At 41.3% G+C, this 17802-nt stretch overlaps 1 protein-coding gene across 1 annotated transcript; it reads left to right on the top strand.

The window, feature by feature from the left end:
• Positions 1 to 2853: 2853 nt before the first annotated feature.
• Positions 2854 to 17563, top strand: slc38a2 (solute carrier family 38 member 2). Its single transcript, XM_032505755.1, has 16 exons — positions 2854 to 3210; positions 4495 to 4617; positions 4763 to 4847; positions 4956 to 5071; positions 7987 to 8060; positions 8166 to 8258; positions 8841 to 8916; positions 11407 to 11489; positions 11647 to 11705; positions 13197 to 13364; positions 13481 to 13560; positions 13702 to 13802; positions 14811 to 14935; positions 15042 to 15186; positions 15371 to 15468; positions 15819 to 17563. The coding sequence occupies exons 2-16, from the start codon at positions 4496 to 4498 to the stop codon at positions 15933 to 15935; spliced, it is 1542 nt and encodes a 513-aa protein (XP_032361646.1). The 5' UTR covers positions 2854 to 3210; position 4495; the 3' UTR covers positions 15936 to 17563.
• The last annotated feature ends 239 nt before the right edge of the window (positions 17564 to 17802 follow it).

The raw sequence follows: 17802 nt of genomic DNA on the forward strand, positions 1-17802 counted from the left end.
TGACTGGAGGATTTTTGAAATCGAGCTTGAGCATTTAAATAATACTGCTTTTATGTGTAACAGGCCATACTAATGTGATATAAGATATTGATATTAATTTTGTCTGTTTAATGCAAGGGGCCAGTGAAGGATTACTCGAGTCCTGGTGACTCTACTCCTGGTTCGACTGACTCAAACTCAGGTAATGGTGACTCAGCTCGGACTCAATGCTGACTCTTCTTTGGTGACTCGACTACAAAACTGGCTCAGGGCACCATGCACTAGGGCTCCGTCCAGTGGCTCCGGTCTAGAGCTGGATACCCAGGGAGTAACTCTTATCAGCATCAGTGAGCCAATAAACATGCAGTAAGCTTGTACCATGATCTAATAATGCTATAATTATGCTGCTGATTGGCTGTCTTACGTCGTAGAGACGTGTGTGTGTGTGTGTGTGTGTGTGTGTGTGTGTGTGTGTGTGTGTGTGTGTGTGTGTGTGTGTGATTATACTGTCTTATTGTATTTTTTGAAAGACTGGTATTCACAGTGTCAGCACCGGGAAGTTTGAACGATATCCAACCCTACTCAAGTTCCGACGAGTCCAACATGCCCTGTGATACATGTTGTCCACCCTTTCTCTCCTCCCTTTTCCTGTCCAAAAAAAAGCAAACACAGAAATCTTGAAAAAGAGTTGAAGAAGTTAATATAAGTAGAAGTGATTATTTTCTTCTAATTCTAATTATTCAGCAGTCTAGTAGCAACAACAGTAGTATAGTAGTAGTAGAAGTGATATGAGTTGTAGTGATGTATTATCAGAATAAGGAGCAGTGACAGTAAAACGTTGTAGTATTAGCAGCAGTTGCATCAGTACGAAGTGTTCAAAGGTCAGACTGATGGTAAACTGACTTTACAGTTCTTCATCCCAGACATCATACTAGATTATAAACCATGGCTAGGGAAGATTACACTCCTTCACACACACACAAACTCCCATACACACCTGACCTGCAAGGAGCCAGCAGTGTGAAGGCGGATCAGGGTGGCCGCTATCACATGAGAGCGTTTGTGTGTAATCTCCTTCCGACAGGGAGGTCTGCTTTGAAGCTCCATTCCCAAACTGATCTGGAGCGACAGAGGTCCAGGAACCTTTGAGTCCACTTTACCTTCAAAAAGGTTCAACAGGAGGGATTGCTAACCTTATTCTGCTTTCCAAGAGAGAGCAATGTCCTATTATAAACGGTATATACAGCAGTCTATGGAAACATCTGTATGTCAATGTACAAGTGATTGAAAGAATCCTTCCGCAGTAACAAAAATCACTGTGAAATGATTCATAAAGTTAATAAAATCCTATTTAAAATCAATTACAATGAGCATGACGGGGTGTTCGAGTTCACTACAGTCCTAATTACTCTGGGGTTTAAGGATTCATCGTGAATCGGCAAAAATCGATTACAGAGTGCCTAGATAGCTCAGTTGGTAGATCGGGAGCCCGTATGTAGAGGTTTACTCCTCAATGCAGCGGGCCCAGGGTTCAACTGCGGCCCTTTGCTGCATGTTGTTCTCCCCCTATCTGTCCTGAAACAATAAAGGCTGAAATATGTGCCAACAGAAACTAAATTTGAACTTCTAAACTTGAATAATTGCATTGAAAAATGGAATTTGAGTCACATAATTTGAAACTGTATTGTTTAATGTAAATCATAGCATTCAAAAACTGGATCTGAATAGTATAGTGTCAAAGTGCATTCACTCGTTTGGAACTGAAATCCAATGAAATAGAAAAAGAAAATTCAACTCTCTATTTATCACAAAATTCAATTTCAAGTTACTGTGACCGATGACCAGGTACTTTTCTATATGATGCAGATTCAGTTTTTCAATGCAATGATTCAAATTAAACAATACAATTTAAAATTATGTTATTCAAATCCAGGTTTTCAATGCAATTATTTAAGTTTAGCAATTCAAATTCAAATGTAAATGAATCAAATTCAGTTTCTTTTGGCGCATCTTTCAGCCCATAGAAAATGTCCAAAAAATTAAAAAATTAAAATCGATTATAAATGTATAAAGTTGCCTAGGGGCGTAATCTACTCTTCACATGTTTGACTTCAGACGTCGCTTTTAGGTATTTTGATGTGGGATTTGTTTTAACAAATTATTCACTTATACATATAATATAATTATAAATGTAAAATATAATTATCAGTTGCACTTTTGACAAGAGGGCACATGGCGTTTTGCACATTTTATAGATTTATAAAGGCATATTTTCCAGTCATTTGTCTGCAGCTCATTGTGAGAAAAATTGTGTCTGGAACCTATAATTGTGTATGAGATTAGGAGTTGAGTGTATCGTTTCATCCCTATCCTTCAATTATCATAAGGTGACTTTTAATGCTCCTATAATAATACTGTGTTCATTTGTCTCTGTTTCAGTATTTTTTTATTCTTATTACTGTTTACTATAATGTGTTGGTTTGTATGTATGCACCCTATCACCAAGGCAAATTCTACATTAAATTAGCAATAAACTGCTTTATAATCACAGATTCATTTGGAACATTTTAATAGGGCCTGCTGTAGAATACTTTACTAGTAGGCTACTGTTGTAGTATTTATATGGCACTCATGGACAACACCTATTGTAAAACTGTAGCCTGGTAGAGGAGGTTTTCCAGGTGAAAGGCCTTCGTTCATTGCTCTGTTTGTACACAAAACCCACGTCACTGCCGTGCGTAAAAAGTCTCCACCTTCTCCATCCAAACGACTCAGGCCACTCCTCCAACCCCCGCCAGACTACTTTTCTCTCAACCCCCCTTCCTCCCCCCTCCTTCCGTGTAGGTCCAGGCTGATGCAATGCTCATCTTTATAAAAGGGTGAGTCCCTCCTCCAGCAGATCAGGCTTTTCTCTTCGTGCGCACCGCATCCCTGGAAATTTGGTTTTTATAAATTAGACAAAAAATCAAATTTCTTTTGATTTTTACGCGTCGGTTTTAGTCAAAGTGTCTTTTGTGATGACTTCACTTGAAGAGTTTCAGCTCGTGTTTTGAATCTGACCCTGTCTAATAGACCTATTCATTCATTTCTCAATTCATTCTCACTCAGCCTGAATACACTTAAGGATCCGTTTGCGTAAAAGAAGAAATCGTCCGGACATTTGCTGTTTCTTTTCTTCTTTTTGTACTTACTGAAAAGGATTTTACAGGCATCCTGCCACATCTTTACAAGGTAATAATGCCGGTGTTGTGTCTCATCATTTACCAACTATCTGTCAGAACATTTCCGGATGGAGGCGGCCAAGTATTTTAGGAGATAATTCTAAGCTTTTAGGTGGTACACTTTTCTGTTTTCTACTCAAATAATAACCCCAATATCTGTCTTTTATTTGTATTTTGACAAATGAAAAGTGGATGCGTCGCCAGTTCTTTTGGGCTAATTAGTTAGTATTAAACCAACTTCCTGCCATAATAGCTGTGTGGATCTGTGTCCAACGAGCCAGAAATGTCCTTTCCGAGAGGCCTGATGCCTTTCATCAGGTCAGCACTAGTCCAAAAATAAATAAATAAATTGGTCTGTGTGACAGACAGTGATGCTGCAGTGCTGGACTCATGTCTGGAGGTGGCCCAGGGTTGCCATTGCCACATATGTAACATTGCAACACAAGCTGAGTGAAAAGGACATCTAAACCTGTCCCTGTGTGTCACCAGCAAAGACTCTAATCGGAAGCTGAGGAGGAATTAGAGCGCAAGCCCTCTGCGCAAAATGGAGAGACATGCCCATAAAGGTGACAACACGTGCCATTGTTTCCATCGGAGCCGGCCATGGGAATGATGTTATTAAATGGATCTGCATGGGGTTACGCCTTTTTGCGCTCTCTGTGTGGATCCGCATGTGCACACTCAAGAGATAAATATGACTATTAGCCTATTATTATTATTATTATTATTAAATTACAATGTTAGATCTAAGAATATCCACATGCTTTGTCTTATTGACACCCTCATTGTGCTTTAGAAACGTCTAAGGAGTGTGACTGTGTGAGGATACAGACGCTGACACACCCTGTTTTCATTTCCCTTTTCAAATGATTTCGTAGGGAAATGTGCTTAAAGTCAGCGGCGCGTACTGCGGCTTTTTGTCATTCAGCGTCTCTTCATCGCATCGGGGCTGCTGAGGTGATGTCGGGTGCACTCAGTAGCCGGTCTGGTATTTTTCCACTGCCGGTGCGTCACCAGCTCCCCTTCCCCCTTTCTCCCTCCTCCCACCTCTACAGAAAAGGCTGCGGCGCGCACGCTCACTGTAATGATGATTCCGTAAACGCGCATAGCTAGAAAATAAAGGCTGTGGTCTTTTAATGGCATGACGCAGGGAGCAGAAATACGTTAAAAAAAATTAAAAAAGAAATATTTACAATACAATATATATAATGTATGTGAAATTTATGTATACAAAATTATAATTCAATATATAATAATTAATCAAAATGGTCCCTTTTTCTTTTCAGCTCTGAAGCATGACAGCTGCCAAAACTGAGATGAGCCGTTTCAATATCTGTCATGAAGAAGACAACAGCAGTTCAAACAGCAACGAGTACACCCCATACCAGGACTGTCCTAGAAAGGTCCCCCTGGGCGGGTAAGACTGGCTTTAAATATATGTCCATAAGATACAATATATATATATATATACATTTTAAATAACACCTTATTTTGAAGTGGGAACTGAACATCCTGTGTACACGCATTGTTTTCTCTAAATTCTCTTTTGTTCTCGTTTAAAGCCAATTCTCTGACATCGATGGAGAGAGTCAAAACTTCCTCCCCGAACACAACCTGCAGGGCAAGAAGAAGTATGAGACTGAATATGTAAGATGATCCTTATGTAATGATAATCTGATCCTTCATCTTTAATGATCACGCAGGTGTGTCCTCATTTCCAAACTGTGAGCCTTTTTTTTATTGTTTTCCCCACAGCACCAGGGCAATGCTTCCTTTGGCATGTCCGTCTTCAACCTGGGCAACGCCATCATGGGCAGCGGCATCCTGGGTCTGTCCTACGCCATGGCCAACACTGGCATTGCCCTTTTTGTGTGAGTTTGTATTTTGGAATTAAGTTATTTTCCCCAACAGCCTGTATCTTTCTAGGGCTGTCAATCAGTTGAAATATCTAATCAAGATTAATCACATGATTGTCTATAGTAAACTTGCGATTTATCAGCCATTTTTTAATCTGTTCTACATGTAGCTACTTTAAAAAAGATATTTTTTAAGTTTTTAATGTTCAAGTGGTATTCAAAACTCAGTTCACATGGACAGTACATGTAAATAACTTTTAGTCTTGGGGAGAGAACCATCTGCAAGAGCTTTGGAACTGACCCCGCCATTCAAAAGACCCTTTCCTTTATCCATTTCTGCTCAAGGAGCTTACCTGAGTTCCCAAACTACGGAGAGGCCCGAGGCCCAAATCCCACAAGGCATGTGCGTTAATCCGGCGTGAAAGCAACTAGGGTCGTTAAAAGTAGATTTTGACTCGTTAATTTTGACAGCCCTACTTTCTTCACGTTTGAACTGAGAGTAAAAAGAAAAAAAGGAGATCTGGTGGTAATGCCAAGGTAACTACAACACATACAAATGGGCATCAGAGAAAGGCAGAAAAGTAGAAAGTAAAAGCACCACGTGGACGGTATAGTTTCATAGTCTGGATCCAGCTGAGGCGAACAGGAGCAGGTGTGGTTTTGTCTGTGGCATCAAGGTTGCAGGTCATGATGTGTACTAAGTATCTGCTCTGCTTTTTCCCCGCCAGCAGTTTGTGTGTGCATGTGTGTGTTCAATCTGCAGCCGCTTGACCCTGAGCAGCAGATTACACCAGGGTTGAAAGTTTACAAAAAGTTTTTAAGTACTCACTATCATGTTTGCAGTAGATACAACTGTGGAGAGAGGGTTATTTTCAGTGGGAAAAAAGGGGAAAGGAAATTTCTTTTCCAGGGAAATTGCCTTGGAGAGAAAAATGTTTCTTTTTTATTAGCACTCCCCCTATTGGTTATCCAGAGAAAATTGAGATCAAAATGCCTACCGTGTCTATCTTGGTGTGAATCTCGTTAAGAAGTTTCTACATCAGTTGTCAGTTTGTTTTAGTGTCTGCATTTCTGAGCCAAATTTCCTGTGAGAAACCACCACTTATAACAGCACTTTTCTTTGAATCACACTTTAGAACTACTGTCTAAGAGGCCCTCAGAAACAAAACCAAGTGTCTTTTTTTATGTAACACATGTGTCCAAATACAAATACATGTACCCCTAGCAGGTTACTAGCTTTCTTTGGGTGTTACCGAATGACAATGTGTACGTTTCCAACACAGGGAGTGGCAGCAGAAGCAGCTTAGCTGAGCTAATCCGACTGCATTTGGGTCAGGGTTATGTAACGTACTCTCACAGGAGATCATGAATGAGGCACGTCATGGTACACAGTGAGCCAGCAGGTGACCAATCGGAGCCCTACATATGCCGAAAGTTGGGGATTACAGAAACCCTGAATGGAAGATAGCTTGTCTGTTTGTGTTTCGAAACACTGGTGCTCGTCTCATCAGGATTTTCAGTTACACAAAGTTAAGTAAACAGTTTGAGAACATCCAAGGCATGTATTTGTTGAGTACAAGCATGGAAAGCGATTAAAAAAAAATTAACCACTTGGATGTCACAGACAGACAGACAGACAGACAGACAGACAGTCGAGTGGCCAGCCAGAGACTCAAAGCAGCTCGGTGCATACATGCACAGAGGAAACGCCGAGCCTATCTACCCAGGTCCTCTAATGGCCTAGAGATTCATTTCCACCTGGACTGTTAAATACCTGGGTACATACTGCTGGCTCTGCAGCATCCCGAGAGTCCTGAGACAATGTTGTACAGGGAAACCTTTTGTCCTTTAAAACCCTGCTGATGCAGCACGGACGGAGCCAGAAGTTGTAAACATTGGGGGCTCGTCCCAAAGTTTACAATGAGCCCAAAAGAGATTTTTTTGTCCCATTTACAGAAGCTATATGCACTATATTTTCAGCTATTTGAGATAACAGAATGCTTAAAAATCTGTACACTGTTTAGGAAATAAAACCATGATAGTGGCCAAGGAAGTCTTCTTCGTTCTGATACCAGAACAAAATAGCTGAGGATGACTCATTGTCACTCCTGCCATCTAAAAGGAAGTAAACATTGTCTTTTGTTATTTTTAAGTTACATACCATAGATAGGGTAGGAATTTGGCATAAATAGCATTAGTCATCTTGGAAACTGTACCATGCTGGAGTAGAGTTCACAGAATGAATGTTGACAGTGTCAAATCTGCTACATTCAAATTAGTCCCATAATTATCTGGACTGCTCTAATTGTAAATCAAGCATTCCCAAAAGACAATTTGCTCAATTATATTGGATTTCTTAAGGAAAAGCATAATGGTAGATTAGTAGTTAAGAAAACATTCTGTGCAAGTTTAGGTTTTGGGAAGGTTTAGGTTTCAGGAATCGGTACCGGGAAGGAAAAAATTTGACATTGGAACATCGTCAAAATTCTCTCATTGTGGACATTCTTTGCAGATAAAAAAAAAAGTTTGAGATAATCCTTTACTGGCCTCTCTTTGAGGTACCTTCTTGAATGTATCAGTATCTTAGTAGAAATGCATGGAATTCCCTCATCCTGCTGGCAGATTCTTCCAAAAGACAGATAGATTTGAGTCATGACAAGGGGACATTGGTGTAAGAAACGTATTCTGCACGTCCAACAGAGGAAAGCCCAACCATCCCGCTAACTAAATGTCAATGTGTTTGTTTACCGCAGCCGCTTTTATACATTTGTCATTGAATTGGCCTTTAAAGTCACATGTTCCCGCTAGAGATAGCGTCTAATTTCAGCATGTCAGGACCAGTCTTTCATTGATTTTGCCGTTTTTTCTTGTAATGACCATCTCGGTTGCTAGTCAACATTCAGCTAAAGACCCCTCTTGTCTGTTTACAGGATTCTCCTCATGGCCGTCGCCATCTTCTCCTTGTATTCTGTCCACTTGCTGCTGAAGACGGCCAACGAAGGAGGTGTGTCTCTCAGATAGTCCTGTGTTCAAACGTCCCACTGGCTTCTTGGGGTCGTTTTTGTGCAATGCTAAATCTACCCGTCTTTGTGTATTTCTTCTTTAAAAGGTGCACTGGTGTACGAGCAGCTGGGTTACAAAGCCTTTGGGATGCCGGGAAAACTCGCCGCTTCCATCTCCATCACCATGCAGAACATCGGAGGTGAGAGACTGTGGCATTGTAACAGCAAGCAGGCCTGTAACAATGGTTACATCATTGTCGCAATTGTTTGCACACAACTGCCATTCTTTTGCTTAACATTAGCTAAAATTGCAGTTATGTAAGTGGTTATTGGGTTTTTGTTATTGATGAGGATAAATAAAAAAAAGTTTAAAAAAAATACTACATTTTATAGTAATAAAGAGACATGGGTTACTTCATGGATGTATCCTGGGATTCATTTAAAAGCTTAATTTCTCTGAAAAAGCGTTACATAATTATTTTTTTTATTTGACTAAAAGAGACAGTTATTTTGTTAATCGCAATTATTTCTAAGACAATTATTGGGAAAAAAAGGTGGAATTGTTAGAGCTCCAACGGTAAAAAACTTTATGTAACTATAGTTGAATACTTTTCTTCATTTATCCACCCTGTGTTTATTCCACAAGCTACAACACTGTCCCTCTGTGTCTAGACTGACTGCATGGTGTGTTTTTAGAGTAGCTTTTCCAGTTCCCGTCACAGGACGTGACTTGGCTCATTCTACATGGCAATATATACTGACTGCAGTTTTTGTCTTCACAGCCATGTCAAGCTACCTCTACATCGTCAAATACGAGCTGCCCATCGTCATTGAATCCTTTATGGGAGTCAGCAACAAGTGAGTGACCAAATATTTGATCAGCTTTCCAAACTCAGAAAACACATTTGACCACCCCGCAGGGCTCGGAAAGTCTAAAATAAATGTGTCTTCACAGCGATGTGGCCGATTTGTCTTGAAGTTATGTTTATTAAAACAGGGATCCACTCATTAAAACATTGCTCAATAGCGCCAGTGGTGGTAAAAAGTCTAAAGGGGTTGCTTTAACTTTCATTATCCTAATAGGACTAATCTTTTCGGGCTGCATAGACATTTCTTTGGTTATATTTCAAATTGATTCATTTTAGAAGCATAAAAATATAAAAACTTTGCTGCATCTAGAGCAGAAAATACATGGGTAAATAAAAACTTTTTATTTTTATATTGGTAACAAATTTAGGATCATGAGCCACTAATGGAGGTTTGGAACTCTCTCCAACAACTCTCCGACTAGATTTCCAAGAAATCAGTGAGCGGATCAGCCTCCGGCCAAGGAACCGATGACTAGATTTAGTTTGCAGGTGCAGAACTTTGAATAATTGGCGAAAGAACTGATGTGTCGGAAAGCTGTGTGTTAGAGCACAAAAAAACCCACAACATCCCCCATCAGAACAAAGATGTTCAAATGAGGTGTAACAGAGAGCAGGAACTCCTGGCTGAGGCACTTGAGGGGAAGTTCCACATCAAGCACAATGGCTGCCGGTTGTTATTGAAGTGTTGGGGGGGAGGGGGGTGGAGGTCGTTTTACAGGGATGGACAGTGCTCAGTCGATCCTTCAAAGAGCCGATTTGTCTTGAAGTTATGTTTATAAAACAGGGATCCACTCATTAAAACATTGCTCAATAGCGCCAGTGTGGTAAAAAGTCTAAAGGGTTGCTTTAACTTTCATTATCCTAATAGGACTAATCTTTTCAGGCTGCATAGACATTTCTTTGGTTATATTTCAAATTGATTCATTTAGAAGCATAAAATAAAAAAAACTTTGCTGCATCTAGAGCAGAAATACATGGGTAAATAAAACTTTTATTTTTATATTGGTAACAAATTTAGGTCATGAGCCACTAATGAGGTTTGGAACTCTCTCCAACAACTCTCCACTAGATTTCCAAGAAATCAGTGAGCGATCAGCCTCCGGCCAAGGAACCGATGACTAGATTTAGTTTGCAGGTGCAGAACTTTGAATAACTGGCGAAAGAACTGATGTGTCGGAAAGCTGTGTTTAGAGCACAAAAAAACCCACACTCCCCCTTAGACACAGATGTTCAAATGAGGTGTAACAGAGAGCAGAACTCCTGGCTGAGGCACTTGAGGGGAAGTTCCACATCAAGCACAATGGCTGCCGTTTGTTATTGAGTGTTGGGGGGGGGGGGGGGTGGAGGTCGTTTTACAGGGATGGCCAGTGCTCAGTCGATCCTTCAAAGAGCCCTTTTAGAAGACACAGCCGGTACCGTGTCGAGACAGAACGCGCCATGAGCTCACTGCGACCTCACTCCCAGTTTAAAAAATTGATGTTCACAGCTAAAGCTCCTCAGTGCTGCTTTGTCCAATCTATTTCTGTAAGAGATGCCGTCATCCTGCGCAGGCCAGCATCGTGGCAGCTGACACACAGAGCTTTGATCAGGCCTGGAGATGTAAAAGAGAGTTCTGACAGAAAAGTGGATTTAATGTGAATGTGTTCTGGATGAATTAGTTGGTTTTAGTGCTAATTAGTTAACAGCCCTAGTTTAACACTATGAGTATAATACTCATAATGTTAAACTAGGGCTGGACGATACAGAGAAAATCAAATATCACTATATACTTGACCAAATACCTAGATGTCAATATTGCGACTTTGTTGTATGGTTGACTGTTGGTGCTTTGACAGAATTTAATTTACACAATGATGTATTTGATAAATATTCTCCAGAAATGATTTAATGACTTAGTAGGTAAAGGTAAATAATAGAACAGCTAGAACAGTCTGGTGAGTTCAGAAAATGACATAACTTTACTGTAATGCAGGTAAAACCAGGTAAAGACAACAGTTACCTTATTACGATATTACACTATCCAAAATCTAAGAGGATATCTAGTCTTGTGTTGCGATATATAGCCCAGCCCTATATTAAACTTGAACTAAGCCTGGAAGACAAAATCCATATGTCAAGAACACTGTAGTGTATGCTAAAAAAAAATAATAACGATTTTCTAAACTATTTTCTACAGCCAACAGTACCTTAATAACCTTAAATAAAATGTGACATACATTCGAGGTTTCCGGCTTTTTGTATCTATGAAAGGTAAAATTATACTTTGAGGCTTTGATGTTGTTTTGATGTTAAAAATTAGATGAGGATGCATGGGAAGTATTTATGACTTCTCATTTGCATTACACAGTAGAGCTTGCAAACACTGCAAAAACAAGAATAACTTGGTTGAGTGCCGCTTTAATATGCCATGATGTGTCACACAGTACATGATGTAAAGAGCATCACTAACTTGTACTTGTTCTGTCTTGTTGTGTTTCAGAGCATGGTACACTAACGGTGACTACCTGGTGCTGCTGGTGACCGTTGCCATTATCCTGCCTCTGTCGCTGCTCAGGAACTTGGGTAAGCAGTATGGCTGGTTGGGGGTTGTGACGCACTTCCATGTCTCAAAATGTTCACAACTCAGAGTGAAGTCATACAAGGAAAATAACAGAAGCATTCTGCAGTTTCCAAATAGAAAAACAACACCTCATGTTTCTGCCTTTGCTTCCGCCCTTAGGTTACCTTGGTTACACCAGTGGTCTGTCCTTGCTCTGCATGGTGTTCTTTCTGATAGTGGTGAGTGAAACCCACCTGCTTCCTCATTTGTCACACACATTCTCTCTCACACACACACACACACACACACACACACACAACCCTGCACACCCCCTTGGGCACATGAGCCAACTTGTTGTGCCAGATGAGTCTTAGTCAGAGAACAGAGTTCAGTTTTCCATGGAATCTCCCTCCTCCCTACACAGTGCAAGAGTAGGATTAATTTATCGGAAAAAATACAATAAGCCAGAGTCATAAAAACAATTTAACTTAATAAAAAAAATAGTAAAACTGAAATTTGGCTGCAACATTGTGATCTTTTAAAATAGTTACACTTCACTTGAAGCTTTTTACATAGCAGTGACATGACACTGTCATGAACGTGTCATAAAACATTATGAACAAGTCATAAACGGTTATGACAGGGCGCTCTTTTAGTAAGTGTCATTTGGTTTTGTCATGACAAGTTAGGGTTAGGTTTGGGTTAAAACGCAAGTTTTTTCTATAGAGCTCCCCCTACAGGTTTTTCGATAGAGCTCCCCCTACAAGTTTCTCTATAGAGCCCTCCTACAAGTTTCTCCATAGAGCTCCCCCTACGAGTTTCTCTATAGAGCCCCCCCCACCCCCTACAGTTTCTCTATACAGCTCCCCTACAGGTTTTCGAAGAGCTCCCCTACAGTTCATGTCTCTATAAGCCCTCCTACAGTTTCTCCTAGAGCTCCTCTACAGCTTTGCTCCATAGAGCTCCCTGCAGTTTCTCCATAGAGCTCCTGAGGTTTATCAGAGCTCCCACTCAGGTTTCTCCATAGAGCTCCCCCTGCAGGTTTCTCCATAGAGCTCCCCCTACAGTTCTCCATAGAGCTCCCCTTCAGGTTTCTCTATAGAGCCCTCCTAAGTTTCTCCATGAGCTCCCCCTACAGGTTTCTCTATAGAGCCCCCGCCTACAGGTTTCTCTATAGAGCCCCCCCCCCCCCCTACAGGTTCTCTATAGAGCTCCCCTACAGGTTTCTCTATAGAGCCCCCCCCCTACAGGTTTCTCCTATAGAGTCCCCCTACAGGTTTCTCTATAGAACTCCCTACAGGTTTCTTATAGAGCTCCCCTAAAGGTTTTTCTATAGAGCTCCACTACAGTTTCTTATCAGAGCCCCCCCCCCCCTACAGCCATGACGATAGTGTGAAAAACTCGGAAAAACTCCATCGCTACCCTGTTAGCCGGTTTCTGAATTGGCGTATGTGTGCAGTGCCGTGATGCAATTTGTTACATCGCGAGACCTGATATCACGCAATCCTTTGTGACGCCAAAAGTTGCAAGGGTGGTTTTTCCGCTCACAGGCGCTAGACAACCACTGTTCAACACAAGAAAGTCATATAGCCATTCCGATGACTCTGTAGCTGTTCAGTTAATGTAAATTAAGCTTTAAAAAACTGCATAGTTCCCCCTTAAAGATCTGCTGTATATTAGCCTAAAGTGCTAGCTGATTTAGCCTATAATTGGGTTGTGCTGTCCTTCAGGTGATCATCAAGAAGTTCCAGATCCCATGCCCTCTCCCTGTGGACGTCAGCGCTCTGAACGAAACATTAAGTAAAGTGCTGAACACCACCTTGTCCCACCTGAACACCACCGCCGTGGACTACAGCGAGGACGCTTGCACGCCAAAATACTTTGTCTTCAACTCTCAGGTAAAGCTCTTTAAAACGCAAAATTATCTGGTGGATTGAGATTTGCACTAAAACAAAAAAATCTCATGGAATACTTGGTGCGTAGATGTTAAATTTGTTGGTTTCCCCCCCCCCAGACTGTCTACGCCGTTCCCATCCTGTCCTTCGCCTTTGTGTGCCATCCTGCCATCCTGCCCATGTACGAGGAGCTTAAAGAGTGAGTGCACACTACTTTCATTGTATCACCAAACTACAAACCGCAGCTGCTGTCTTATCATTTTCAGGACTTTATCTCACATTTACACAAGAAAAAACCTGGCGTCTAAATGAAACGTCCCTTCTTCTCTCACCCAAACAGCCGTTCCCGCAGAAAGATGCAGGGCGTTGCCAACGTGTCCTTCCTGGCCATGTTCATTATGTACCTGCTGGCCGCCCTTTTCGGATATCTGACATTCAACGGTGAGTCTCTTTGAGACCAATGGCATTTCATTGTGTATATAGGAATTGATACACTTACTGTATGCTGGAACAGTTTTGGTATGTAGCTGATTGAAATTTAACAATACAAAATTACTAAAAGAGAGAATTCATTTGATTTTCTCAAAATGAAATCTAAGGAGAAGCATATATGGCATCAAAAACATGCCAAAAATTCCTCAGGAACAGATGTCTAGAAGTCACCAAAGAGTAATTGTTAATCGTACCAGTGTGGGTTTATTAGCAGTCACAGGATCAATCCAAATTTAGAAGAAGCGCCCAGGTCCAAATTAAATAGTATCCCTCCTGGCACAACATCCTCCGCACTCAAGGTCTGTTATGTAAGAGTGTGACGCAGTTAACCAGTGTGTCTCTGTTTGCTATGGCAGGAACATAGTGAAGTTACAAACTGGTGTTTTCAGGGCAGGTAGAGACATCGATCATCGTTACGTTTGTTATAAGCTGCTTGTCCGGTATTGTGTGCTTTATCACACTGAAACAAATGCACTGTTAGGAGTCATGAATAGAGCAAAAGGTTTCACTTTTACTACTGAACACACATTTTAATTGTTAAGACCGCCGCAGATGTTGATTTCCCGTCCCGCGCCCACATCAATTAAATAGCAACTGCACCTGCGCCCATCTGTGCGCCCATGGGCGTGCTGGTCTTACAGGTGAGAGGTGTTCAGGTGCATTTGGACACACCTTACACGCGAAGGCACTTCCCGCCGTGCGCTTAGAACGTTAAAATAGGGCCCTTTAACTTTCACGCTCACATGAAGCTTTTTTATGCTGGAGTATTTAACTGTTATTTTACATGTTCTCCAAAATATAACAAGAGGCTACAGCCATAATTGACAATTTAAGAGTTTCATGGATCACTTTTCTGTTTGCTAACTCACTTTCTCCAGTTTTGGCAGCTTTACAGCCCTTTATTGCAAACTTTACTTGAATCAAGTTCTAAAGGGTCTCTGCTGTCTTTCTCCACAGTAAACGTGGAGCCTGAGCTGCTGCACACCTACTCCAAAATCTACAAGGCCGACGTGGTCCTGCTGATCGTCCGTCTGGCAGTGCTGACCGCTGTCACCCTCACCGTCCCCGTGGTGCTCTTCCCTGTAAGTGTCAAAGACATTGAGCTCATCTTATTATTACTGTAATGAATTTAGTGGGCCACGAGGATAACCTCTCTTTGTGTATGCCTCTCTCTCTCTCTCTGCGTAGATTCGTACCTCCGTCAACCACCTCCTGTGCGCCTCTAAGGAATTCAGCTGGATCCGCCACACCATCATCACTATTGCCCTGCTGGCCGGCACCAACGCACTGGTCATCTTTGTCCCCACCATCAGGGACATTTTTGGCTTCATCGGTGAGTGTCTGTGTGTGTTAATGTGTGTGGTAATGCCATGAAAAGCATCTCAATTACAAAACACGCTCCAACTTTTATTTCTAGAATTTATCTCAGGACACTTTACAGATAGAGGTCTAGACCTCACTAATTCCCAACAATTCCAACAGTGTGACTGTAATGCAGAATTTCTTCCCTCACACAGGCGCCTCTGCTGCTGCCATGCTCATCTTCATCCTGCCCTCGGCTTTCTACATCAAACTGGTCAAGAAGGAGTCCATGAAGTCCGTGCAAAAGATTGGGGTAAGTTAGTTAGTTCTTGGATCTACATGCTTATAGACGCTTTTTTTTTATTTTGAAGCAATAGTGCGACATTTGAGATAATAGGCTTAGTGACTTTACTTATTTCTTGCTGAGAGTTAGATCAAACACTGGCAACAATTTCATATTTGTCTGTTCAATGTGACATTGTAGCCAGCAGACTGTTAGTTTAGCTTAGCTAAGGTTAGAAATATGGGGGAAACAGTTAGCCTGCCCGATATCTCTAAAAGCTCACTCACTAACCACTTTATCTCTAAAAATGCATATAAGCAAATTTCCTAAATTGTCAAGCTCTTCATGTTAGCTAAATGCATCTTCTTTCTCCTCTCCAGGCCACCGCCTTCCTGCTGTGCGGTATCGTGGTCATGATCGGCAGCATGAGTCTCATCATCCTGGACTGGATCCACAACGCCTCACCCAGCCCAGACGCTCCCGGCAACGGACACTAAAGGTCCACCTCTCCTGCTGTGGCCTGCCGAGGACAAAGAAGGCTTTCAGGGCTGGACAAGAACTCACTTAACGCTCGGCTTTGACCTCCTGAGCGACGAACCATGCCATTCCAAGAGAATGTATCGAAACTTTGTACAGTATGCTGTTCTAGGCCACAAAGATGGTGTTTTACTCGTTTTCTCTTTTTATTGTAACTTTTTTTTCATTGTCGTTTACGCTCGTTTTTATTTTTTGATGTTCTTTTTGTAGTAATGGTACAGCTGAAAGCAAATATTTGAAGGTGCCTCAAATCAGAGATGGCGGCCGAGAGTTCAAAGTACAGCTCACACTCAGGTGCGGTGTTGTGTGTGGCTGTGACCTCGGAGCTCTGCAACAACTAATCCGGCTGAGAAACGCATGTTAATCACCCAAGAGATTGACAAGAGACAACCGACTTGAAAGTTCCTCCTCCTCAAAGGCAATTAAGTTCCTTCCAACATTTGTTGTTTTTCGTTTTTTTCCTTTGCCAAAATTGTGTTTGTAAAGCATGTCTGTATATTGAAAAGAACTTACTGTTCAGCACAATTGTGGAGACGTCAGTTTCCACAGGCGAGGCCCACTACACCGCCTTTTCAGTATTCGTACCTAAGGCTTTGTGACCTTGCTTATAGTGTCAGCTTTCCCTCTAAAACCCAATATAAGTCAACAGAACCTGCCTTTTCAAACCCCGACACTGGGAGTTGCAGAGTAGCTCACAAGAGGACTCTCACAGAACTGTATTTACTCTTTATAACCTGCTGAAGATCTGGTTGGAACTACACTACTGCTTTGAGAACAGGGGAGGCCACCCTGTCTCCCCATTCAGGGGGGAGAGGGGGGAACTTAAAATGTTTTTCTTTATGGGAGAACACTTTGAATTTGACCACATGCAGTGGTTCTAATATACCTGTTAAACTTGCAAAAACAAATTACATAAAAACGGTTGCGCGGTTTTCTTCTTTCAAAACGTTTCACACTGAAGAACTTGATAGGTCGATGCGGACTTGTTTCCCGTCGAGTCGTGAACCTGTCATTTGACAGTGCACTGTGCTTCCGACGCTAACTTAACACATCACCATACTGTTATTGTCCAACATCTATTTATGGAAGACCGTAAAATCAATGTAATTTAATCTATTTTACTATATTTATATAATATTGTTTGTATATATATGTACATATATATATCTATTGAGTTCAACTGTACATACACTTTGTTTTCATTTCCCTCTTCTTTTTTTTTTACAATAATGCATTGGAGCTGTAAAACAAAAGCGACCCCCCCTTGCTGGTGAATTTGTGATATTGAATTGGCTCCAATACACTGGAACTGTTCACCTCTGAATTATCCTACTGTGTCGACTCTGTGAAAATTGTTACATGTTGAAGCCACTGACATAGCGGCAGCAGTCTTGTTTACTCTTGACCCCTGAATACGAACCCAGATCAGCAACATGTTCTGTATGCACATCTTGGTTGGAGAGTACATTAGCCATCTCTTGACTTCAGGAACAAAGAAGGCTTTTGCCACCAGTGTTACACTCTTGTTTCAATGAAACACTATGTATATCCTGTAAATAATGTCCAATTAAAAATCAAAGGTAATCTATAACATGTTGGTGTTCTTTGTGTCCTGTGTCAGCTTCTTTTTGTAAAAGAGTTTGTGAATGTGATTTTAAGAAGACAAGGAGTTCCATCTGCCGGACCTTCAAATGTCCGGACCGATTGTTGTCAGATTGCTGGTCAGCCACAATAGAGGCCACTATAGGGGGCATGATTTGTGACAAACGCATCACAAATTATGTTTGAAAAAGATGAAGTGTACATTTTTTAAATGTAAATGTGCTG

Source organism: Etheostoma spectabile, chromosome 23 (assembly GCF_008692095.1).
Source record: "Etheostoma spectabile isolate EspeVRDwgs_2016 chromosome 23, UIUC_Espe_1.0, whole genome shotgun sequence".
NCBI lineage: Eukaryota > Metazoa > Chordata > Actinopteri > Perciformes > Percidae > Etheostoma > Etheostoma spectabile.

Coding starts and splice junctions, on each gene's coding strand:
- slc38a2 (XM_032505755.1), top strand. CDS start 4,496: ATGACAGCTGCCAAAACTGAGATGAGCCGTTTCAATATCTGTCATGAA. Junction 8,917..11,406: donor TTTATGGGAGTCAGCAACAA/GTGAGTGACCAA, acceptor GTTGTGTTTCAG/AGCATGGTACACTAACGGTG. Junction 14,936..15,041: donor TCCCCGTGGTGCTCTTCCCT/GTAAGTGTCAAA, acceptor CTCTCTGCGTAG/ATTCGTACCTCCGTCAACCA.